The following is a 26,050-nucleotide window of genomic DNA, read 5'->3' as shown; positions in this document are numbered from 1 at the left end:
TTGAGAATATACATTAGAATGATTCTTTGTTCTGTGTTCACTTATGGGTACATTGGAGGAGACATTTCTGGGTTACATGGTAATTCCACATGACTCCCTTTGGAGAACCACAGCAAAATTTATTAAGTTGAAATGTTAGTTTATACTACCACTGGACCACTTAAAGTGAAGATACTGATTTTATATTTAGGTCATGTGTGTTCTGTGTATATGTGGGGGTTGGAAATATATATGTGTACATTATTGTGGAGAACAGCGGTTAATCCAAAGTGTGTTTCTTGGCCACTTTTCACCTTGACTTTTAATTATTTTTTTATTTTGTGTGTATGAATATTTTGCCTGCTTGTATGTCAGTACATTACGTACATGCCTGGTGCCTACAGAAGAGAGAATAAGATCCTCTGAAATGGACTTGCAAATGGCTGTGAGCCACCATGTGGATGCTGAGATTTTGAAACTGGGTCCCTGCAAGTGTAGTTAGAAGTTAGTAGGCCTTCACTGCTGAGCCTCTTAATTTTCAGCCCTTCCACTTTAAGTTTTGATAAGCGATTTCTCAATAGCATTGAACTTAATAAGTCAGTTAGGCCGGCTGGCCAGCAAGCAGTCCTGAAACTTGCTTTGTGGATCAGGCTGGCCTCAAATTCACAGAGATCTGCCTGCCACTGTCTCTAGAATTCTAAGAAAAAAGGCATGAGCCACCACCGTGCAGCAACACTCACTTTCACTTTTTAAGGGTAGTTCATATGCTTTACTGGATTGACCATCTCGCTAGTCCTCATGATGCTATGAAGAAGGAAAAGCAGTCATTTGTGCTTAGGGTATGAATGTCTTGGCATATCAGGATCAGTCATGACTAGACAAGGTTATCAGTTACACACAGAGGTGGAAGGAACATTGTCCAGGCTGGAACACAGACCTTGAGCCTTCCTTTGTAAACCCTGATGAACCTGCTGCAGTTTTTCCCCACTACCCATTACCATTTACCTAAACCCTGACACTTATAATTTCCAGGAACTTACACATATTTTTAAATCATTCTAAACCTGTTTCTCTATATATAAAATACACAGAAGATACTGGCATAGGTTGGAAGTTTAGGCTTCCTATTCCTCATAAAACCCAATTCAGTTGTTCTTCCAAAATGTCATAACGTATATTCCTATGCATCAGTTCAAAGGTACTTTCAATTTTTGTGAGAACCAAGAAGGGAATATAGACATAAATAAATGAAGAAGACAATCTTGAAAGGTCAATTTCATGGTAAAAGATCATATTGTAACTCCTCTGACTACTATACTCTACTGTCTGAGCCATCCTTTCCTTAGACACCATTTTTTCTGTCCATTATCAAATGTTAATAGCTCTTCCTTGCATATTGTGGACTGGATTACCATATGTGGTATTTTGTTTCCTCCCCATTTTTGTATGCATGTGTATTTGTGTCGGTGTGCACATTTGTCACATGAACGTGTACATGTTCATGTAAAAGCCAGAAGTCAGTATCAAATACTTTCTCTCCTACTTTTACCTACTGATCACCAGCTGTCAGCATTCTCATAGATCCTTGCCTCAGCCCCTCTGCCTCTGGCTCATTGATACTGTGGAATAGATGTGATGGTTCACGTGCTATTTATAACTGCATTTTAGGGATCAAAATGAGGACCTCAAGTTTATAATATAAAATCTTTACCCAGGTTCTTCTGATACTTTTATTCTTGTCATCAGAGCAGGCTTCCATCATTGTCACTCCCTTTGTCCTCCTTCCTGCCTCCTTCTTGTATAGGCTACCCAAAGGAGGGAGAACATGAGCAAGGAAGTCAGGACCACGAGGGGTGCGTCTATTCACCGAGACAATGGGACTGATCTGATGGGAACTCACCAAGGCCAACTGGACTGGACTGATGGAGCATGTGATCAAACCGGACTCTCTGAATCTGGCTGACGAGGAGGGCTGACTGAGAAGCCAAGGACAATGGCACTGGGTTTTGGTTCTACTGTATGTACTGGCTTTGTGGGAACCTAGTCTGTTTGGATCCTCACCTTCCTAGACCTGGATATATGGGAGAGGAACTTGGACTTCCCACAGGGCAGGGAACCCTGGCTGCTCCTTGGACTGGAGAGGGAGGGGGAGGGGAGAGGGGAAGGAAAATGGGAGGAGGTGAAAATTTGTAAAATTATATAATTTAATAAAAAAAGAAAAAATAAAGAGAAAGAGATTCTTTATTTATATATTTTAATTTTGTATGGAGCTGGGGCTCAAAAATGGAACCTTGTATCCACCAAGAAAGTCTAGTCCGGTACCACCAAGATATATATATATATATAATCAACCCCTTGCTTTGTAGACAAGGTTGTACTGTTGCCCAGGCCAGCCTCAAACTCATAGTTTTCCTGTCTGTAACTGGATGTTTCTCTCCCACCCACCAATTCCTAAATAACCACTCAGAGGCTTAATATTAATTACAAACAACTTGACCTATTATCTCAGGCTTATTGTTAACTAGCTCTTACAACTAAATTAACCCATCTCTTTTAGTCTATGTTTTACCACAAGGCTTGCAGCTTGTTACCTCATGTCTTGCTTCTCCTGCGGCTGCTGGTATCTTTTTTTTTGTTTTTTTGTGTTTGTTTGTTTTTCGAGACAGGGTTTTCCTGTAGTTTCTAGAGCCTATCCTGGAACTAGCTCTTGTAGACCAGGCTGGCCTCGAACTCAGAGATCTGCCTGCCTCTGCCTCCCGAGTGGTGCTGGGATTAAAGGCGTGTGCCACCACTGCCCAGCTTGGCTGCTGGTATCTTTCTGACTTCGTCTGTTTCCCTGTATCTTTGTCTGGATTTTCCTCCTAACTCTATTCTGCCTATTGATTAAAGCAGCTTCTTTATTAACCAATGGCAATAAAATATATTCACAGAATACAGAGGGGGATCTCATATCATATGTCTACTCCTCAGTAATGGGATTACAGGCGTATGCCATCATACCTAGCCAACGAGGAGGCTTGTTATGATGTCAGTGTCCCTGAGATGTATTGTGCAGGCCGAGAATGAAATGTCTTGCTTATCTTACAACTTATCATAATGTGGACTGTCTCTTCACAGTTATGTATACTAAATCGTGAACTCTGTGCTTGATCAGACAGCTTGCTGTGACAGTAATGGCACTTGGCTCTGCATTTATAAACCTTCAGTAATAAGATTTTCTTATCAACATGATCAATTTTAATAAATCAACTATGCACAAATAACCACAGATGCTGAGAGTTCAATAGTATAACAGCCATGTCATCCTGCATAAGACCTGTGCAGGATTGAGGCCATCAGTACTCCATCATGAAGCTGGAATGGTCTCCTAGGCAATTAATAATTGCAGTGGAGGGGAGGAGACTACATTTTCAGTAGTATAGTCACTGGTAAGCTTCTCATGCTCCTGTAAATGACCTCTCATACAAGTCCCTAAGAGCAATCCTCATTAAAGTTATTGGTCCACATAAAAAGAAGACATGAGAGTATAGAAGGATCATCTGGAAAGAGGAACTGGTCTTCTCAGAGTAGGAGGGACAAAATAAGACAGTAGGATAAACCTGATTAAAAATATCTACATGCATGTATGAAAATGTTACAATGGAGCCCTCATTCAAGGCTAATGAACAACTAAAAAAATCATACAAACAAACAAACAAACCAAACAGTGGGATTTTCCTGAATACACCAATCCTCAGCAATGTCTTATAAATATCTGCAACATCCACTGTCTGATCTATTCACTTGGGTCATGTTATTTACGGCCTTGTGTTCTTAATTAAAAATTTGTCTGTGTAAGCCTCCTGTCCCAATGGAATGAAAAGTAGCTAGGGGTCAGAGTGTGAGTCATGTTTCTGTGTCTCCCTTGGCATCGACAGGGCCACATCCTCCCCTCGCCAAATGATCCTTGATTGATGGAACATCCAAGCAGCTGAAACTCCACTGCCAAATGTCAGCAGCAGGCCCTCACATTGCATTGTCCATAAATGACTGGCTCAAGCTTTCTTAATTGTGCAAACCTGGCTCATGATTCAAGTCACCATGGATCTGGAAGCCTTCGACCAGCGTATGAGAGGGTGACCGTCTGGTGTTATCATCATTAGTGTCTGACAGAAACAGTGAGACAGAATACGACAGTGCTGCCTTTCTAGGACAGACGTGAATGTCTAGTTCTAACTGCTGCACACTGAAGCAACATTTAACCCTGAGACCATTCCCATCCCCCAGTTGCACTTCATCCCTAACCAGCCCAGCTTCCTCCGTACTGGTCCTGTTCTGAGATTTGCTCTCCAAGTATCCTGAGTTCTCGTGGAATCTTAAGAGGCTGGTTCTGGACCCACATCTCCTTTATGATTGAAGTTATCTTCTCCTCATTAATTTCTTGGTCAGATTCTATTTATTCTACAGGAGAATTAGAAAAAATTCCTTCCTTCTCATATCATGTGTCTTTCTTGTGCTTTCCTGTAACCTGTGCCTCTATTCTTCACCTTCAAACGAGACATAGGACCTGCTGGGGAATGCAACTTTCATCTGGCCTATATTGTATGCAGAATGCAGACCCATAAAACTTAAATTCAAGAGAATAAAATTGAATTATCAAAGAAATTACCAATTTAGAAACTCAGAAATTGGCAGGGTATGATGTCATGTGTAGTTACTAGATGATTCTGCTTTGGTAATGGTGATAATAATCAGTTGCCCTCATGGGACTTTCATCGAGCAACTGGTGGAAGCAGATGCAGAGATCCACAGCAGAGCACTGGGCTGAGTTCCAATCGAAGAGCAGCAATAATATGAGTAAAGGGGTCAAGATCATGATGGGGATACCAACTGAAGTAACTTACCTGAGCTAATGGGAGTTTACTGACTCCAGAATGACAGTGGGGGAACCAGCATAGGACCAAAGTTGGCCCACTGAATGTGGGTGACAGCTGTATGGTTTGGGTAGCCTGTGGGATCACTGGCAGTATGTCCAGGATTTATACCTACTGACTGAACTAGCCTTTTGGAGCCTATTCTCTTTGGATGAATACCTTGCTCAACCTAAATATAGGGGAGGGTGCCCTCGGTTCTGCCTCAAAATGATGTGCTACACATTGTTGACTTCCTATGGGAAGCCTTACCCTCTCTAAGGAGTGGAAGGGGAGATGGCGGGAAGATAGAGGGAGTAGGAAGAGGGATGAGAATGGGAACTGAGATTAGTACATAGAATTTTTAAAAAAAAATAATTATTTAAAAATAATGATAATGATCTAATTCCCTATGATCCATGCTGGAGTAAACATGGAAAAACAGAAGTGAGTTAAGAAATTCAACTTAGCCGGGCAGCGGTGGCGCACGCCTTTAATCCCAGCACTTGGGAGGCAGAGGCAGGCGGATCTCTGTGAGTTCGAGACCAGCCTGGTCTACAAGAGCTAGTTCCAGGACAGGCTCCAAAAGCTACAGAGAAACCCTGTCTCAAAAAACCAAAATAAAAAAAAAAAAAAAGAAAGAAATTCAACTTAATCATACCCATTTCTCAAGCTTGGGAAAGCAACAAATATGTCAAAGACTACTAGTAAGGTAAATATTTCCAACTTTGGCATGATGCATTGTATCCTAAACAGCTTTAACTGACAACTTGACACAGTCCAGAGTCACATGAGAAGAGAGTCTCAGTTGAAGGATTGCTGTGATCAAGCTGACTTATATAAATGTTTGTAGGGAATGTCTTTTTTTTTTTATTGACAGAGGTGGATTCAGACTACTGGAGAGGCTCCTGTCCCTGGACATCGGTCATCGGCACGATCCTGACAGTGAGCTGGTAAACAGCACTCTTCCATGGTTTTTCCTTCAGGTTCCTGTTTAGTTCTTAGTTCTTGACTTGATTTCCCTCAAAGTTGGGCTATATGGCTTACAATCTAGACTAAACCCTTTCCTCCCCTACACTGCTTTTGGTCAGAGTGTTTCATCACAGAGACAGATTTGAAACTGGACCTCTTGAAAGACCAGTAACTGCTTTTCTCAATTTCTCATAATGTAAGATGTCTCTTCACAGTTCTGTCTATTGAATCTTGAACTTTGTGCTCAGTCAGACAGCTTGCTGTGACAGTTATGGCACTTGGCTCTGTGTTTATTTGCCCTCATTAATGGGATTTTCTTATCAATGTGATTTTAGCTAAAACACTAAGCCATTAATGATAATTTAAATGAAGCTGAGGATGAGGTTCCTAGAATCATCCTGTTTATTTGATGTGCAGATGGAGGTTAGTTACAATGGCTTACATAAAAGCGGGCAATGTTAGGGGAGCCACTGTCAATTCTGAGGCTGTAGACTATAACCATCTGGCCACCAGTATTAATCAGACAGAACACTTCCTTCCTGTACCACAACCAACTCCCTGTCTCAGTGTCAGCGGCTTGTATTTCATAGATGCTTCCACTGAGGACATCTCCTTCTTAGGTTTGACACCTTCTATAGCATACAATTGCTATAATAGAAATGTTTATTAAAATACCTACTAGCTCCTTTCTCTTTTAAATTTATATTTTTCAGAAATGTTTGTCATGTCCACTCCATTTATTGTGTGGTGACTGTAGATTAAAATGTTAAATGGCATGATCCAAAAGAGATTTTCTATCATTTAAACTGTTTATTTCAGGCATTTTCTCATAACACCATAAAGCTGCCTAACAGAAGATTATCAGAATCATATTTAAATACTTGTCTCCTAATTCTTTATAAATGACCAAAAGGTATAGATATGTCCTCTCTGGTACATAAAATACCTCTGTTATAAAACTATATTATGAAACTTGCTAATTTCCATTTTCTTATTCTGTTACAGTAAAATGTTGGGTTTGAGAAGCATGGATTCTTAGAGGTTCTGTTACTTCTCAGTAACACTCTCAATGGGTACCAAACCTTTAACACAGCTCTTTAGAATAGTCAAGATCCAAAATTATTTAAAAGACCTAATTTAAATCACACTAGAATATTGTGTATACTTTGAAGATATTTGCTTTAAAAAAAACACCACACTAGTTCAGAATTGAGAATAATAGAGGGTTATTTATTTACAAATGACTATTTATTTACAAATGTAATGGAAAACAGCAATCGAATCCTGCAGTCAGAAAACAGGCTGTATGCAGGCTTTACAAGAGTATAAATTGTAAAAGAGGCCACGCCCAAGTGGGTGGGTAACTTAAAGGCTACTGGCTGTAGGATTTCCTACAAGCAATACTTGAATGTGGGAACATGTCTATTTTGTCAGAGGGCATCTAGAACATGGAGAATATTGTAACTCTGTTAATACAGAAGAGCTGAGAGACTGATGTCATTTCATGTAGGAAGAAAATAAAGCAGCTATAATCAACTTTGCTTCCACATGAAGGCTTTCATGTTTATGTTAAGGAATTTAGCACTGGTGCTCCTCATCAAGTCATCTTGACCCATCTTCCAAAGACTCTTGATTAGCTGACCTTAAAAATGGCAAGGGACAGGGTTGACTTCCTTTTCTCTTTGAAGGCCTAGAGACTGGGTTAACCAAAGTGGCCATAATTTTATATTGTTCTCTTTCTGTTCAGAGACAAAGGACAGGGGTGTTTACACAACAGGACTTAGTCCTGAAGCCAAGCAGAGCTCTGTTCAACCGTGCCCTGACCACAAAGATTTGAGCTCCAACTACTGACTCTTCAGTGGGGAGGGAAAAACACCACAATAAAAATTATTTTGAAGACTGAGGTTTCTTTTTATCTTTTAGACCTGTTTTTGCTGCCTTAAGTTTTCCCCTAAGAAAAGTAAAAATTACATGACATTTGAAAAGAAACATAGCAATGCTATTTTTCCTTTTCTATTATTTACTATTTTATGTGATATTCAAAACTTTCCCCCAAGTCTTATTTATAAAATGAACTAAAGGCTTTCTCTTACTTTTATGAAATAGCCTGTTGTCAGTACTCAGAAAGACTTGGATAATACTAGCCTCTTATTCAGGGCTTTTATAATATCCTTAAAAATATAGTATAGGACTGAAGTGATGATAGACCAGTGGGTAAAGTGCCACGCATGGATGAAGTCCTGATTCCTAGAGGTCTCAGAAATCCAGATGTGGCAGCACTATCTGTATGTCTAGCACTCCAATAACCAATTTGGAGAAGGAATAAGAAAATGCCAGAAACTCATGGGTCAAATAGTCTTGCATACACAACAAAGAACAAGAGGATCCTGTCTCAAACATGGTGGAAGCAAGGTCTTAAACCCAATATAGTCCCTTGACTTTCACACATACACTATGGTGCACACATACCTGCAGTCCATACTGAAGACACAAAGACAAGAATCATAGACTCTCACATATGCACAAGGATTAAAAAATAGAATATGAGGCTCCCATGACAATTCATCCCTGTAACTGCAGTCAGAATGATGCAAGAAGAGTTAGAATTCAAGTCTAGCTGAGCTATATAGCATGTCCCACCTAGAGAAACAGAAAGAGAAACAAAGAAACAAAGAAAGAAGGAAGGAAGGAAAGAAGGAAGGAAGGAAGGAAGAAAGGAAGGAAAAGGGAAAGAAACAAAAGGGAAGGGAAGAGAGAAAGGAGGTAAAAATGAAAGAAATAGGATGAAGGGGAGGAAAGAGGAGATGAGGAGAAGATAAAGGGAAAGAAAAGGTAGAATAGTGGAAAGTAGAGAAGAGAAGGGAAGAGAACAAAAGATAAAGAAACAACACAACAATAATATATGTTCCTAGAAGAACATGTGCTGAGATCTTAGGACTGCAACACCCTGTGTCTCCACAATGAATGGCAGTCTATGGAGAGTAATAAAAGACAGTGAGTCAGGAATACAGAAAGTTTAAGTGTCTTTTACTCATAGGGGCTTTGCCTACATGGACTTTCCTGTCCCAGGAGAACTTACCCTCTAGACTGTGATGCTAGGAGTGTGTTCTCTGTGCCTATGCTGTTTCTGAGTCTCAGAACATGGCCAGAGGTGCAAGAGTCTGCAATGAAAGGGGCTCTGTAGTATGGGACAAAGTCCCTGGAAGAGGGTTTGCCTTCCTGAGGTATACCTCATGTGATCTCAGTTCTCGTCATAGATGATAATCCCATTGCAGCATCATTAGGAATAAAAAGTATCTAAGATGGCCTATTAATTGATTGGTGGAAAAAGTACCTACTGTTGACACATGAGGACTTAAGTTCAGAGTTCCAAAATACATGTAAAATCTGAGCTTCGCAGCCTAGGCCGGACATATAGAGACAGGAAGATGCTAGAGGTTCCCTCACTAGCCAACCCAGTGAGCACCAGGATAAATTGCTCTTGCCTCGAAAAGCTATGGTGCAGGACAATAGAAGAAAACAGTCAAAGTCCATCACCACACCCATATGCATACACCACATACACGATGTCTGACATAACACATGTCTTGTGCAAATTCTCATTGTATCTTTATTGATATATTAATCTATGACACTGAATAGCACACTCAGTGACATAGACTGCATGTCTATTTTTAAAAAGTAGACTGTCCAGTCATGTTGTGTGATTTCCACCTAACCCCAAAATGAGCCCACAGAGTAAAACATTTAGAACCCAAACAGCATGTTGCTTATTATCCCATCATAGTTGTCCATAGATCTTCCATGTCAGTCAGCTTATTCTCGTATATGATACTTATGGAACTGACAGGAAAAACAATGTATATTGGCAACTGAAGTTTAAATGTGTCCTTGTTCTGTTTGACTTCTTTGTCCTCTTTTGTTAGGGATATGTGAGTGGTACTAATTGTGAACTTGATCAGATCTAGAATCAAGTCATAGGCAAGCTTCCAGGCACATCTGTGAGGGAACTTTTGGTTAGGTTTGCCTTTGTGTATGCCTGTAATGGATTGCCTTGATTAGGTGCGAAGATCCTCCCACTGTAGGTGGCATCGTTGCTTTGGTTGGGATCTTGAACTGTATAAAAGAGACAGTGAGCTAAGCGCGAACAAGCACTCACTTTTCCTATTTCCTGACAGTGAATGCACTGTAACCACCTCCATCAAGCCTTTGCTGACATGCCCCCGCCCATGAGGGCCTTCAACTGAAAACGGTGATGCTCAACAAGCTTTCCTCCCTATATTGCTTTTATTGAGATTTTTTTTTCATCACAGCATCAGGAAAGAAACTGTGACCCAGAGAGATCATAGTTGGGTCCATCAAATGCCTTGTAGCTCTTTCTACAAGGTCTTGCAGAAAATTCAAAACAGGCAAAACCTGTCCAGGATTTTTAGGGAAATTATTAAAAAATTACATATTGCAACCTAAATGAAAGGCCTAGGCTTGAATGCCATTTGGTTCCTTGAAAACACCATCTAATTCATGATTTTTTCTTCTAGATGTGTAAGTCTTAAATGATGAGATTTGTTCACTGTGGATCCCTGTGAAAAGGTCTAGCCTGATCATCAGGGCCCAAATGCAATACTCACTGGCTCTAAAATAAACTACTTGACAGAGAAATGGGGTCCTTTATCTCTCTTGATACTCAAATGTTCAAAAGATCAAAGAGAAAAGTACAAGGCAGGCAGTATTCTTTCTCAAATTCCATTCCTCAGAACAATGGAACGTAGATTCTTCCTATGTGGGGAGTGTATTTACTTGGCAAACTGTTCTCTCACTTCCAGTGCAAAAGATCCCAAACACCTTGGAACTGCCCTGACATTGTAGGAAAAACTGTGAGTTGAAAGACAGCAGATATCTGTGCTATGCTTCCCACAAGAGTCAACTCCCTCTCAGATAGAGATACAGGAAACCCTGACCTAGTCTGGATGCCACAAGCCATTAATAAATAATGTCACACTCTGCTTTACAAGACACATCATGTGTCAAGGTGAGACTTATTGGCCCTTAAAGCTTTCTAAAGAGATAGCTCATTAGATACGATGGTTGAGCATCATGAGGACCTAATATGGAACTTCCTGTATATCAAAAGCCAGACGTGGACCCAGCAGTGGTGGCACATACCTTTAATCCTAGTACTCAGGAGGCAGAGGCAGGCAGATCTCTGTGAGTTTGAGGCCAACTTGATCTCCAAGAGCCAGTTCCAGGACAGGCTCTAAAGCTACAGAGAAGCCCTGTCTCAAAAAAAAAAAAAACAAAAACAAAAAACAAAACAAAAAAAACCATGGGCACACGGGGCTCTGTAACCCTAACTGACAGGAGGTGGAGGAGGATTCTGGGTCTTGGTAGCTGTCACCTTAATTCCAGGTTTAGTGAGAGATCCTGTCTTGAAATAATAAAGCAAATTATAAAGCAGGCATCCTTCATCACCCTCTGACCTCTGCGTATGTGTACATGGTGTACATGTACATGTAACCCCTGAACATACAAACATGCCCAGATGCATACAAACATGTATGAGTGCACACACCCTCACACACACACACACACACACACACACACACACACACACTGAAAGGTTACTTAGAAAACTGCCATTTATTCACATACTATTTTCCTCTCTCATGAAGTCCGTAAGATCTCAACTATTTTAAAAGTAAATTTGGTTAGAAATTTAAGGGAAGAAAGATCGATAGTGTTCATTTTGGCTTTTTTAGTCCTCTCACTCTTTCCAGGTGGAAAAGTGTGAGAACAAATAAACTTTTAGTCCATTTGAAAGGCACATTAAGAGATTCAATTCTTTGCAAAGTGTAGGAAAACCTCCTGGAGAAAGACTGATCGGCTAGTCTTCTGACACAGCTGTGCCTCTTAAGCTCTCATTTAAATTTCTTCCACTTGATCCAGCATGTGGGAGACATGTCTGAAATAATACAATTCCTCTTCTCACTTATGACTGGGTAACGCAGAAACTCCGATAAGCCCTTCTCTCAGCCGAAAGTGTGTGTTAATGGACTGAAGTATACTTAACAGTAGAAGCATTCCTGAGTTCTTAGAGGACCCACCACCCGGGCCTGTATCATAGTGAAACTGCATTTGGGAACCAAGTCCTACAAATGTCTGTGTTCAAACATCTTATCAATCAGCAAGAGACAGCTCAGTGCCAGCTCACATTTTTATTCTCCAAATAAGGAGGATCGTGTTTTAAATTTTGTGACCGTGAACATGAAAAATATTATTATTCAAAGTGAATAACCCACCGCTATTAGCAGAACTCTAATAAATATTAGAAAACTCCTCTGACTGCGGCTTTACTCACAGCTTTTACAACCCACAGGATGAGGCCCTTCACTCAGTATGGAGGGAATGGATATTTATTAATCAGCTTCCCAATGCTGCGCTGAGTGTTTCAGGTACTTCTTTCTCATTATTGGCTGCTGTCGTCTTAAAAAGTCATTTTATGGTTGTGCATGTGAGGGAACGGTGCACATGCACACACATGAAAACCAGACGACAGCCTTAGGTGGTACCTTATGGAACACAATCTACTTCCTCTGAGACAAGGTCCCTCACTGGCCTGGTGCTCACTACTTAAGCTAGACTAGCTGCCCAGCAAGGTCCAGGAAGCCACCTGTCCTCAACTACCCCAGACTGGGATTACAGTGTATGCCACCTTGGCCATCTTTTTATGGTGTCTTTGGATCAAAATATGGTTTCTGTGCTTCAAATATAAACACTTCTGACCACGTCATCTCTGCAGCCTGAAAAGCAGAATTAATGCGCTTGAGTGAGCAAGAGCTGGCCTTGTTTCTTCGTATACAGTGAATGGAGTATGGCAGAGATGATAGGCTGCCGTGTTCAAAATTAGGTTACAGAAAGACTATTTGGCTGTTGTCACTGTTATTATTGATTGACAGTTTGACAGGATGTAGAATAACTCAGGTCATGTCTGTGAGAGAGTTTCTACACTGTGTTAATTGAGGTGGGAAGCCCCACCCTCGGTGTGGGAGGCACCATTGCACTGACGGGAGTCCTGCACTGAATAAAATAAAGGAAGTGAGCTAAGCATTCATATCCCTCTGTTTCCACACTACAGATTCAATGTGCCCAACCAGCTGCCTCAAGGTCCTGCCATCAGGACTGTGCTCTCAAGCTATGAGCTGAAATAATTCTTCACTCATGAAGTTGAGGTCAGAGACACTGCCTCAAGACAATAAGGTGGGAAGTCCTAGAGTATGACATGAAATGACTTTCAGTGACCTGTTACACTGCCCTCCACACATACTTGAGTGACCTGTTACACTGCCCTGCCTTCCACACATACTTGAGTGACCTGTTACACTGCCCTGCCTTCCACACATACTTGAGGCTTTCCCATGTCCTGACCAGACTGTGACTATTTTATCATATTATTAATATTTAACTTAATCTTATCCAGTCTATTTTGGTAATAAAATTCGTAGACCAATGGGAGAATATAAACAGAGACTAATACATTGTAGTGAAATCTGTGGTGCATGATGGTTCACGCACAGCCATGGAAGATTTGACTTGGATTATTTATGTTCAGATTTCTCACAGGGTCTGTTGACTGATCCAGGTGCCTCAGCCTCAGCCTAGTCACATGGTCCAACCTCAATCTGTTCTTGCCATCTAAGAAAGCACAGTGTCACTTTACAACCAGGAGATACCCATAAGCCAGCTCTTCTGTTTAAAAAATTCAGCAAAGAGTCTGGAGATGCAGCTTTGTGACCTAGAACGCTTGCTGTTCTTTCAGAGCAACTGTGTTGGATGACTCACAACTGTCTCTAATTCCACCTACAATGTCCTCTTTTGACTTCAGTGTGCAAATATCCGCAAAGACGTGGTATACACAGCATGCAACATACACAGGCACACACACACACACAGGCACATGCATATGCACATATTTTTAAAAACAAGAAAAATTCAGATGGAGGGTCTGGAGTACTGAAAGTAGAATTGCCTGCGAATCTATAACAGTGAGACTGAGAATCCACACAAGAAAGTTAATGCTTCAGGGTAAGAAGATGGCCCAGTTTATAAAGGGATTGCTATACAGAATCATGAAGACCTGACTTCAGAGTCATAGAAATCACATAAAAAAGTCACCATATATGGTGAGTGTTTGTAACTCCAGCTCTGAGGAGGCAGAGACAAGGGAACTTGTGGATCTTACCAGGCATTCAGCCTGGAATACTTAGCAAGTTACAGACCAGTGAAAACACCAGTTTCAAAAACTTAAAAAAACAAACAAACAAAAGCAGAAGGCATCTAACAGACAATACTCAACACTGACATTTATTTATTGTCTATTGCATATGTGTACATGGATTCATATCTGAACACACAAGCATGCTCGAGGACAAATACACAGATGCCAAAAGACAGACAGACACACACACACACACACACACACACACACACACAGGGGGTGTTTCCAAGACTTCAGCCAGCTTCTGACCATTTAGAAAGTTTAATCATATCCCGAGGCCACACATAACAATATATACTTAATGTCTTCAAACTGCATTTAAGAAATGCAATTGTTAAAGCTCACTAATAAATATGAAATAAAACAGTACCTATGTTTTATTTCATTTATTTATTAATTTATTCAGAATTCCAAAGATCTTTTGGGAGGCATGGAAGGCAGATATAATCTAAAAATTTTTTTCAGTTATATTATTTTCAACATGTGGTTCTGGAGACATTTAGGAAGCCCTTCATTTGCTAATGTATAAAGTTTGAAAACACCCCTTTCCTGGAGTGACCATGGTAAAGATGATACACAATATGATAAATCACTGCACAGGACTAAGCAGGTCACTCCACAGGTGGTATAGATTGTGCTAAATCCTCCTGGATGGGAACTCTCACTTCCACTTTCTGATGATATTGCAGAGAAACAATTGAGAGATTTGCTGAAGCACACATGGTTAATTCAGACTGTTTTGTGAGGGAGAGCAAGCCCCCTCACATTTGTAGTGAACCTGCCACAACTAGCCACCCTTCATACCTAAGAATGATTTGGGTATGCTTTAGGCAGAAACACAACCTTTTTTGGCTTAGGTAAAGAAGCCATTATAAATAAAAGAAATGAGAAGGAAGGAGGGGAATGTAAAGAAGAAATAGAAAGGGGAGAAAGAAAGAGGGAAAGAGGAAGAAAGTAAGAAAGAAAAGGAAGGGAATGAGGGAAAGAGCAATAAAAAGGAAGTCTGGGATGACTGTACCTGTAAGGATTTCAGCTCCATGTCCTGCTACTTTCTTAATCAGGAGCCTCAGAGTCCCACCCTCCATCATGAGCATCAGGGTCCCTGAGCCTTCAGACAGCTCTGTGGATAGAAGCAGGCCATCCCTGTTCCATGTTCGAAACTGGAAACTCACTGACAGTCCGTCAATCTGGGGGGTGCCAGGCAACAGCAGGTAACTGCTTCTGGAGCTGACAAACGTGATGGGGACTAGTTGTGGTTCTGAGCAGGAAAAAGTGACATTGCCCTGAAAAACAATAAAAAAGCAGACATAGAAAAGCCATTTTTATTCCACAATCTGACAGTCGGTATAAACAACCACCCAGCGCTGACCTTAATTTCAGGATCATTCCACATTCAGCTTCATGATCTCAAAGGAAAAATATGTTATTTTGGCTCAGACAGACTCAGAAGACTGCTTCTTCTTCATGTTTTAAGATCCCAGTGCTATCTGTGAAGGAAGCCTGAGATTTCAAGAAGAGGGAGCGGAAAGAACTTCTATATTCAAAAAAAAAAAACATAAAAATAATTACATTAACACCCCGAGAAAAACCATATGGTGAGTCAAGCATGTAACAAGCTCTGGAATCACACTGAAAGAAATACACATAGGATAATACTGCTATAAAGAGGAATATGATTAAAAGGGAAATTGATCCTGGCTCCCAAGGAAGAATGGCATGGAAATAAAAAGAGAGATGAAAGATTTTCTGAGCAAATGATGCTTTCATGAAGATGAGGTGGACAAGAGAGGGGGGAGTGTGCTGTGACTGCAATTTTCTGTGAAGAGTACATGGGGAAACCTTTGGGAAATTAGTAAAATGGAACTGCTGGTGATCAACAGAGAAATTCAAGGAGTTAGAAGGGATAGCAAATCCCAAGGACAGAAGACAGGAACAGAGAACAACGCTAAGGTGATGCTGGCTGCATTTTAAATTTTGTAAGAATATTTGGGGTTACATAGAGTAAGGACTGCAGGAGAGAGTTGAACCTGGGAAATATTAAGATTGTATTAGTTGGGGATGTAGCTCATTTTGCTGAATCCTTATCTAGCAGGCACAAAGTCCCTCGAAATCTCCAGCAGCTTATGACCTAGGCACCGTGTTGCACACCTATAATCTCTGTGCTCTGGAGGTAGAGGCAGGAGAATCAGACGTTCAGTTTCACCCAGGGCTACTTAGTGAGACTGAGGCCAGCTTGAACTACATGAGACAACAACAACAAAAAAGAACCAGTTTTTAACTAAAGTAGAAAAAGCTGAAATCAGATTACTATTTTCATGGACCCTTTTGTATCCAAGTCCACAAAATAAGTTCCAATTGAGGAAGTTATGATGAATTAAAAAAATGAATTTCTGTGCTCAACCCCAAATATTGACTGCTTATCTAGGAGAGTAGAAAAGAAAGGCTAGACTACTATTTGAATAGTGGAAAATAGTTATTTTGGGAAAGCCATTTGCTGTCTGGTTAGCATACTCCACATCAAAACATGTCATATTGTCATTTGCACTACACATCTCCATTAGCCTCTAGAACTAATCTCCACAGAAATGAATGACCATCTGCTAATGTCATTGCAAGGTGTCACACATCATATCCCCTGCAGATGTGTTCTTCCAAAACCATTGAACTGCAGTTTTTGCATCATAAGTTGCAATGTTTCTTAGCTTTCTGTGGTGTGGGAAGTCCTTCTGTATATGTGTTGCTTTTATTATTTAATGAATAAAGAAGTTTGACTAGCCTGTGATAGGTCAGAGTAGAGCTAGGTGGGGAAAATTAACCTGAATGCTGGGAGAAAGAAGGCAGAGTCAGGAGAGGCCATGTAGCCACCAGAAGAGAAAGATATGAGCTGCTTACTGGAACCTTGCCAGTAGGCCACGGGCCTTGTGATAAAATATAAAATAATGGAAATGGGTTAATTCTGGATGTAAGAGCTAGTTAGCTATACACTTAAGCTACTGGCCAAACAGTATTGCAAATAATATGGTTTCTGTGTGATTACTTCAGGGATGAGCAGCCAGAAACAAACGAGCAGCCTCTTATTCTATGTCTCCCCAAGCCAACATCATTTGTGGAAACCAGAAAGAGCCCATCAGGGGAGCATGCTATCTGTAGCAGCTGCCTGAAATTAATTTCCACCCAGGGTCCTTGTGTCAGAAGGAGATACATAGTGCAGATCAGGAATTCAGAAGTCTAGGCCACAGCAATACTTTCCAGGGAAGACATTTCCAGGCCTTAATTTCAGTGAGTAAGTTACTTGTGCAAAAATGCCATACCGAGTTCAGACCCTTTGAACCCAAATAAAAACCATATGTGGCAGTGTGCACTTATAATCCCAGAACAAGGAGGTGGATGCAGGTGTGTTCTAGATATTTGCTGGCTAGGCAATCAATTTACCAAACAGATTACCCCAGCAGACCTTACCCTCACTCAGTGCCCCCCCAATACACACTTCCTTCCTCTTCACCATACCTCACCCCCAACTTGGTCAGAAGATTGCTGTTATATCAAAGGCCAAGCTGCCACCCAGAAATCCAGTCCTCAGCTTGGACAGACACTCCATACTGGATCACAGATCATGCCAGCTCCCAGAAATTTAGAACACAAAAACCAGAAGACCAAAGAAGAAACAGAAACCAAGGAGCAAAACACCTTTTCAGTAAATATAAACTCAGAAATCAGCTCATAGACTTACAATCATCCTAAACTCATATGCCTAAGTGCTGGTTTAAGAACACAGTCAACAACATCCAGAACAATATGGTATCATCACAACATAGGTATCTTAAGACACCTGAATATTCAACACCTGAATATTCAAAAGCAGCTGAAAAACAAGACAATGCCCTTAAAATACGTTTATTAAGGTGATAGAGGTCCTTAAAAGAGGAAATAAAGCCGGGCGGTGGTGGCACACGCCTTTAATCCCAGCACTCGGGAGGCAGAGGCAGGCGGATCTCTGTGAGTTCGAGACCAGCCTGGTCTACAAGAGCTAGATCCAGGACAGGCTCTAAAGCTGCAGAGAAACCCTGTCTCGAAAAACCAAAAAAAAAAAAAAAAAAAAAAAAAAAAAAAAAAAAAAAAAAAAAAAAGAGGAAATAAAAAAAATCCTTTTAAGAAATTGAGGAAATCCAGGCATGGGAGTACATGCCTTTATTCCCAGCACTTCTGAGGCAGAGGCAGGTGTAACTCTGTGAATTTGAGACCAACCTGGTCAACAAAGAGAGTTACAAGAAAGCTTGGGTTCTGTTACACAGAGAAAACTTGTCTTGAAAAGTCAAGAAAAAAATCAATAAATCCCTTACAGAAGAGCAAGAAAGTCAAGAAAAAAATAAAAGGGGGAAAAAAACAAGTGAAGGAAACTGTTTAAGATCTGAAAGTGGAAAAAGAATTTAAAAAAAACACATACTGAATGAATAATGGTACTGGAAAATCAAGGTAAGTGAGCAGGAATTACAGACACAAGCATCATCAACAGAGATGGAAGAGAACATAGAAAATCACAGGAGTGGAAGATACTTTAAAAGAAATAGATTAATTGGTCAAAAATTCCTAACACAAAATATCTAGGAAATCTTGGGCCCTGTACAAGGACAAAACCTTTAAATAGGAATAGAAGGAAAAATTCGAGCTCAAAAATCTAGAAAATATATTTACTTAACTAGATGGTTTTCCTAACCTAAAGCAGGATATACGTATAAAGGTACAAGAAGGTATAGAATACCAAATAGATTGTACCAGAAAAGAAAATCCATTTGCCACATACTAATCAAAATACTAATCATACAGAACAAAGAAACAATATTAAAAGCTGCAAGGGAAAAAATCAAATAACATAAAAGCAGACTTAATAAAAAATATACCCAACTTTTCAAATGAGACTCTGAAAGCCAGAAAGGTCTGGACAGATGTCTTGCAGATTACAAGAGACTACAGATGAAAGCCCAGAGTGCTGTACCCAGTAAAAAAAATCATTCCCCATAGATGAAAACAAGATATTTCATGACAAAGTCAAATTTGAATAATATATATCTATGAATCCATCCCTACATAAGGTTAACTACTTCCATGAAAATAAAAGAAATAGATATTGTCATATTAACAAAACCCAAAGAAGGGAAACAGACACACACACACACACACACTACCTCTACCATCAACAGCAACAAAATAACAGGAATTCCCAATCACTGGTCATTAATATCTCTTAATATATCTATTTAGTTTCTCCAAATGAAAGACATATGCTAAGAGAATGGTTATGAAAACTTGACACATCATTTTGCTGCATACTCAAACACACTTCAACATCAAAGATAGACATTGCCTCAGAATAAAGGGTTAGAAAAAGATTTTGCAAGCAAATGAACCCAAAAAGCAAGCTGGTACAACTATTCTAATATCGAACAAAATGGACTTTAAATCAAAATTAATCAAAAGAGATGTAAATGGATATTTCATTCTCATCAAAAGCAAAATCCATCAAGATGATGTCTAAATTCTGAGAATCTATGCTCCAAGCACAATGTCACCCCCATTTGTTAAAAAAATGAGGGCAGGATGATAGTGGCACATGCCTTTAATCCCAGCACTTGGGAGGGAGAAGCACGTGGATCTCTGTGAGTTCAAGGCCAATCTGGTCTATAAGATCTAGTTCCAGGACAGGCTCCAAAACTACAGAGAAACCTTGCCTTGAAAAACCATAAATAAATAAATAAATAAATAAATAAATAAATAAATAAATAAATAAATAAATAAAATTACTAAATCATAAATCAGACATCAAACCATACACATTAGTATTGGGAGACTTCAACACCCCACTCTCACCAATGGAGAGGCCATTTAGACAAAACTAAAAAGAGAAACAATGGAGTTAAGAGATGTTATGAATTGAATTGACCTTACAGACATCTACAAATATTTCACCTAAACACAAACAAATATCGCTCCTTCTTAACACCTTAGGGAAGATTCTCCAAAATTGATCACAAACCCTCGCTCGCTCTCTCTCTCAACAAATAAAGGAAAATTGAAATAACCCCCTGTATACTTTCAGTCTATGGATTAAAGCTAGATTTCAAAAATAGCAAAAACAACAGAAAGCCTAAAAACTCATGGAAACTGACCATCTCCCTACTGAATGACAATTAAATCAAAGCAGAAATAAGAAAGCACTTAAAGACTTTCTAGATTTCAATGAAAATGAACACATAGCATCCCCAAACTTCTAGGAGAAAGTGAAAGCACTACTAAGAGGAAAGCTCACAGCACTAAGTGCCTACATAAAGAAATTGTAGGGATCTCTTACTAGGAAATTTAGAGCACAACTAAAAGATCTTCAACAAAGAGAAACAACATACCCAAGAGAAGTAGATGGCAGCAAATAATCAATCAGAGCTGAAATGAATAAAATAGAAACAAGAACACAAAGAATTATTAAAACAAAAGTTTGTTCTTTTAGAAAATCAACAAGATAGACAAACCCCTCATCCAACCTAACTAAAAAGTCAAAACAGAATATCCACATCAGAAAATAAGGGAGACATAACAATAGACATGAAGAAAATCAAAAGAATCACAAGATCATACCTCAAAAACCTATACTGTACAAAATTAAAAAGGATACCAGATCAGATAAATAATTCAAATAGATCTATAACCCCTAAATAAAGAGAACCAGTATCAAAAGTCTCCTAACCAAAAAAAATAAAAAAACAAGAAAAGTCTAGAGCCACACAGACTTAGAGCATAATTCTACCAGATATTTAAAGAAAATGTAATATCTACACTCAAATTATTACCCAAAATAAAAAAAATAAAGAAAACAGCCAAATTTATTTTATGAGGCCACTGTCACTGTAATACCTAAACACACAAACATTTTAAAAAAGGCAATTATAGACCAATTGCCCTGAACATAGATGCAAAAATATTCAATAAAATATGTGCAACCCAATTGCAAGAATACATCAAAAAGGTCAACCACTATGAGCAAGTAGGCTTTACCCCATAGATGGTAGAGATGGTTCAAATCTATCAATGTAATCCACCATATAAAAAAAATCTGTAAGAAATAAAAAGCACATAATCATCTTATTAGCTACTGAAAAAGACTTTGACATAAGCCAGTACCCCCTTCATGATAAAAGCATTAGGAAGATCAAGGAAACAAGAGACATACCTAAATAGAACAAAGGCAATTTGCAGCAAGTTTGCAACCTACATAAATTAAATGAATAGAATTTCAGAGCAATTCCACTAAAACCAGTAACAAGATAATACTAACCATTTTCTCCATATCTATTTAATATAGTACTTGAAGTTCTAGCTAGAGTAAAGAGACAATTATAGGAGATCAATGGGTACAAATTGAAAAGGAAGAAGCCAAAGAATCATTATTTGCAGATAATACAATAGTAAACATAAGGGAACTCATAAATTTTATCTAGGAACTCCTACAGCTGATAAACACCTTCAACAAAGTTTCTGAATACAAGATTAACTAAAAAAATAAGTTGGTCAATTATATTCATAGCAGCTTTATTCATAACAGCAAGAAACTGAAAACAGCTAGATGTCCTTCAACTGAAGAATGAATAAAGAAAATGCAGTACATTTTCACAATGGAATATTAATAAAAACAATGACATCATGAAATTTCCTGAAAAGGGGATAGAATTTGAAGAAACCATCCTGAGTGAGGTAACCCAGACCTAGAAATGCAAATTGTATGTACTTACTTATATGTGGATACTGGCTGTAAACTAAAAGATTCACCCATTCACAGACCCTGAATGGCTAAGTAACAAGGACAATTTAAAGGAGGAAAGCAAGGATCTCCCTGGGAAGAAGAAATGGAATGGATTTTGTTATTGTACTGGGGATGGGTGGGGATGAAAACAGGAGGGTTCTGGTGAGGGAAAAAGGAAGAAAATACTAGGAGAAATGACAAGAATTGGTGTGTGTGGAGGAGGCATCTGTGGGATGAGCTGGAAACCTAGTGAAATGGCAACACCATGATATCTACAAAGGTAGCCTTAGCAAATAGTCTCAGTAGTGGGGGACATGGAACCTGAAAAGACCATCTTCCATAAATAGGAAAGGCCTCAAGTAGAGGAACTGGCACAGGAATCCAGCCAGAAAACCTTCACCCTACAGTTTGTCTTGACTGCAGAGGGCTCTAGGACCGGCGCCTTGAAGAAGTGTCATCAAAGAGACCAGAAGGACTTAATCCAGCAACTGATGTGAGCAGATATGAGTTCCACAACCAAACATTAGGTGGAGTTAAGGCAGTCCTGTAAAGGAGGGGAAGGAAGGATCAGAGGAACCAGAGGGGTCAGGGACACTGCAAAAATATGACCCACAAAATCAAGTGTCTGGGACTCATGGGGGTTCATAAAACCAAAGAGCCTGGATAAGTCTGATCAAGGTCCTTTGCATATATGATATGGCTGAGTGGCTGGCTGGGTGTTCTTGAGGGATTCCCAACAGAGGAAACAGGGTCTATCTCTGACTCTTTTGCCTATTTGCTGTGAAGAGACACCATGGCTATAGCAGCTCTTATAAATGAAAATATTTAACTGGGACTAGATTACAGTTTCAGAACTTTAGTCCATTATCATCATGGCAGGATCATCATAGCAGACATTCAAGCAGACATGGTACTGGAGAAGTAGCTGAGAGTTCTACATTTTGATCTACATCTTGATCTGCAGGTAGCAGGAAGTGAACTGTGTACCACAGTGGGCATAGCTTGAATATATTAGAACTCAAAGCACTCAAACACATGAGTCTATGGGAGCCATTTCCTAATCCTAAATTTTCTTTTGGTTCTAATAAGATTACCAATGCTCCCATTCAGCAGGATGTAGTCTAGAAAACTATGTCCATATTCCCCCAAAATTGTTATGGATGTTTGTCTTTGTTTAGTATTTTGGTTAAAAGTTGTTATTGACAATGGTAAAGAAAAGAGCTAAACACAGAAGGCTAGATTCAGTGTCTTGCTTTGAAAAGAAAAAGGGGGAGAAATGTTGTGGGATAATGCTTTTTCACACTGCAAAGATTTGTCACTCGTATTGGTTTAATAAAACACTGATTGGCCAGTAACCAGGCAGGAAGTATAAGCAGGGCAACCAGACTAAGAGAATTTTGGGAAAAGAAAAGACAGAGACACAGTCATCAGCCAGACACAGAGAAATCAAGATGAGAATAACCCATTAAGAAAAGGCATCAAGCCATGTGGATAAACATAGATGAGAATTAAGGGCTAATTTAAGTTGTAAGAGCTAGTTAATGATAATCCTGAGCTAATAGGTCAAGTAGTTTATAATTAATACAAGCTTCTATGTGTTTCTTTGGTATTGAATTGCTGAAGTACCAGGTGGTACAGAAATTTCTGTCTACAGTTTTCCATGTTCTTACTAGCATGACTCATTTAGCCCAGCTTGAGTCATTGCATAGTTTTTCTAATCAATAATTCTAAAATCCCCATTTCTTTAAACAAAATCAAGGTCAGGCCTATCACCACAATACCCCAGTCCCTGGTATCAATTTCTGCCTCAGTTAGAGTTTCTATTTCTGTGAAAAGACATAATGACCATGGCAAATCTTAAAAAGAAAAACATTTATTTGGGACTACCTTACAGTTTCAGATGCTTAGTTCATTATCATCATAGTGATACATGGAGACACACAGGCAGCCATAGTGCTAGAGAAGAAGCCAAGTGTTCTACATCTTGATCCACAGGCAAGAGGGGGCAAATGGTGTACTACACTGGGTGTAGCTTGAGCGTATGAGAACTCAAAGCCTGACTCCATAGAGATACTCTCCTTCCAGCATGTCACACCTACACAAATGAGGCCAGACATACTAATTATGCCACTCCCTAGAGGCCAAGCATTCACTCATAAGAATCAATGGGGGGCATATCTATTCAAACCACTACATCAGGTGAGGTAAGCATGAAGGCAGAAGCTTGAGGCAGCAGCTATTACTGTATTTACAGTTAGGAAGCAGAAAGAGGTAAACTGTGGTGCTCAGCTCACTTTCTCCTTTTTACTAAGCCCAACACTCAGTTTATAGCATGATATTGCCCACATTCAGAGTGGGCCTTCCCACCTTAGGTAACCTATTCAAGAAAATACTGTGTAGCATGCTTAGAATCTTATATCTCAGGAGGATCAAGACCAATAGTGTTAACCACCATGTTGTCTCATTCTGTTCTATACTGTTAAATCAAAAACTCTGATATAGAAGATAATTCCATATGCTGAGGATAGCAGACACTTCTGGAACAGTATCTAGAGGCTGCTGAGATGGAACTTAGCTAAAGCCCTTTCCTGACTACTAGGTTTAACAGAAGGTGCCATGTAAGCTTCCAAAGAGGGAAAGAAACCAACAGTTCTAGCTAGCTATGGCACCCATATACCACATCAACAACCAGCATGGCATGATAACCATAAGGGTGAGGCAGTGGCAGTCAAACCTTGGTGGTGGTAACCAACAAGGCTCTATTTGGATTTAAGAACAGAAAAATAAGAGGGAAATCATGCCTGGTACAGAAAGCCTGGCCAGCTATCCAGGACTAGTGAACTTAAGGATTTTGGATAAGAACCTGCAACCTGCTCCTTACTAAACTAGCAAAAATCCCTAACCACATTACAGATATTTGTCCTTATTCCCACAGTTAAGTTCAGTTCTCATGCTACATCGATGAATTCTCTTTGTAAGAGATAGATACCCTTACAGACACAATGAGTCAAAATGGAGAGTCATGGAGCCCAATCCCAATTAACAGCTGCAATACAACTCCCATACCTTGGGCTCAGAGAACATTGTGCAACAAGTGGCAGAATGGTTGTAAGGGGCCTGAATACCAGAGAATTTCTGTGAGATTAGAATTGTCAGAAATATACCCATGAAGTTTCACAGCATGACTGCCAAAATACAAGCTAAAATAGGAGAGTAATAAGAGATTTGTTAATGTGGACAGGGGAATGCCCAGAAAGCCTCAACTCTATACAAAAATTGAAGCAACTAGGAATACTGAAAATGGGACAAATAGTCTTATGCAAGAAGGAGCATATTGATTGATTGGTTGATTGATTGATTGTCCAATACCAAATGGTCAGTCTCAAAAACATACATACCAGTCTCATGGTACAGATTGAGCAGGTTGTTCTTATGGGAGTATGGAATAATAATTTCTTCTTGAAAAAGAACAAAGAAATGAGGGTTTTGGAGCAAGGAAAAAGCTGGGGTGAAATAATGTAATTATATTATAATCTCAAATAAAAGAATAATTTTAAAAGGATAAAACCAAAATCTTTGAGGTTGAGTCTTTTATAACAAAAAGAGGTTTGTGTAGGTTGGCGATCCAATATCACCAGCTTCCCTGAAATGTCTGACCTCTGTTTAGGGCCTATTGACTGACTGTAATAGCAAAATAGCAGAGACACAGAAATGGCTCCATACGGAAGGAACTAAACACACGACATCACATCTTTTCTAAAGAGTTTCTGTTTATTTTGACTGGTGTGCAATGCCCACAGTCAAAAGTGCTGTAGTTCCGGGTGATGTTGAGCTGCCTGATGTAGCTACAGGGAACTGACTTTGGTCCTCTGCAAGAGAAGTACATGTCCTTTGCTGAGCTGTGACCCTGAGTTGTGATCCATAGTTACAGAGGACATAACCACCATATTTCAATTGTCATCTTGAATTCAGAGTCAGCTTTACTGTGGGCACATACAGTGGTAAGGCTGCTCATTAACTATGAGATTGGATCACCTTCCTAGGACATCTATAAGACACCTGCTTTATCTGGTGAGAACAAAGTCTCTTTTAAATCCCCCAATGTACTATCCCTGGATTAATAATTCTCTTGCTCTAATGAAGAGCCTA

General features: G+C 39.6%; 1 protein-coding gene across 1 annotated transcript in view; it reads right to left on the bottom strand.

Moving 5' to 3' along the window:
• The window catches only part of Cntnap5 (contactin associated protein family member 5), a 954,245-nt gene that overhangs the window by 437,437 nt on the left and 490,758 nt on the right, over positions 1–26,050 (bottom strand). Inside the window, 1 exon segment of the mRNA XM_042054039.1 lies at positions 15,131–15,395. Within this exon segment, the coding sequence (XP_041909973.1) occupies positions 15,131–15,395 (265 nt within the window).

The sequence above is a fragment of the Arvicola amphibius genome, chromosome 12, assembly GCF_903992535.2.
Source record: "Arvicola amphibius chromosome 12, mArvAmp1.2, whole genome shotgun sequence".
NCBI classification, from domain to species: domain Eukaryota; kingdom Metazoa; phylum Chordata; class Mammalia; order Rodentia; family Cricetidae; genus Arvicola; species Arvicola amphibius.
This window is presented reverse-complemented; position numbering and strand designations above follow the sequence as displayed.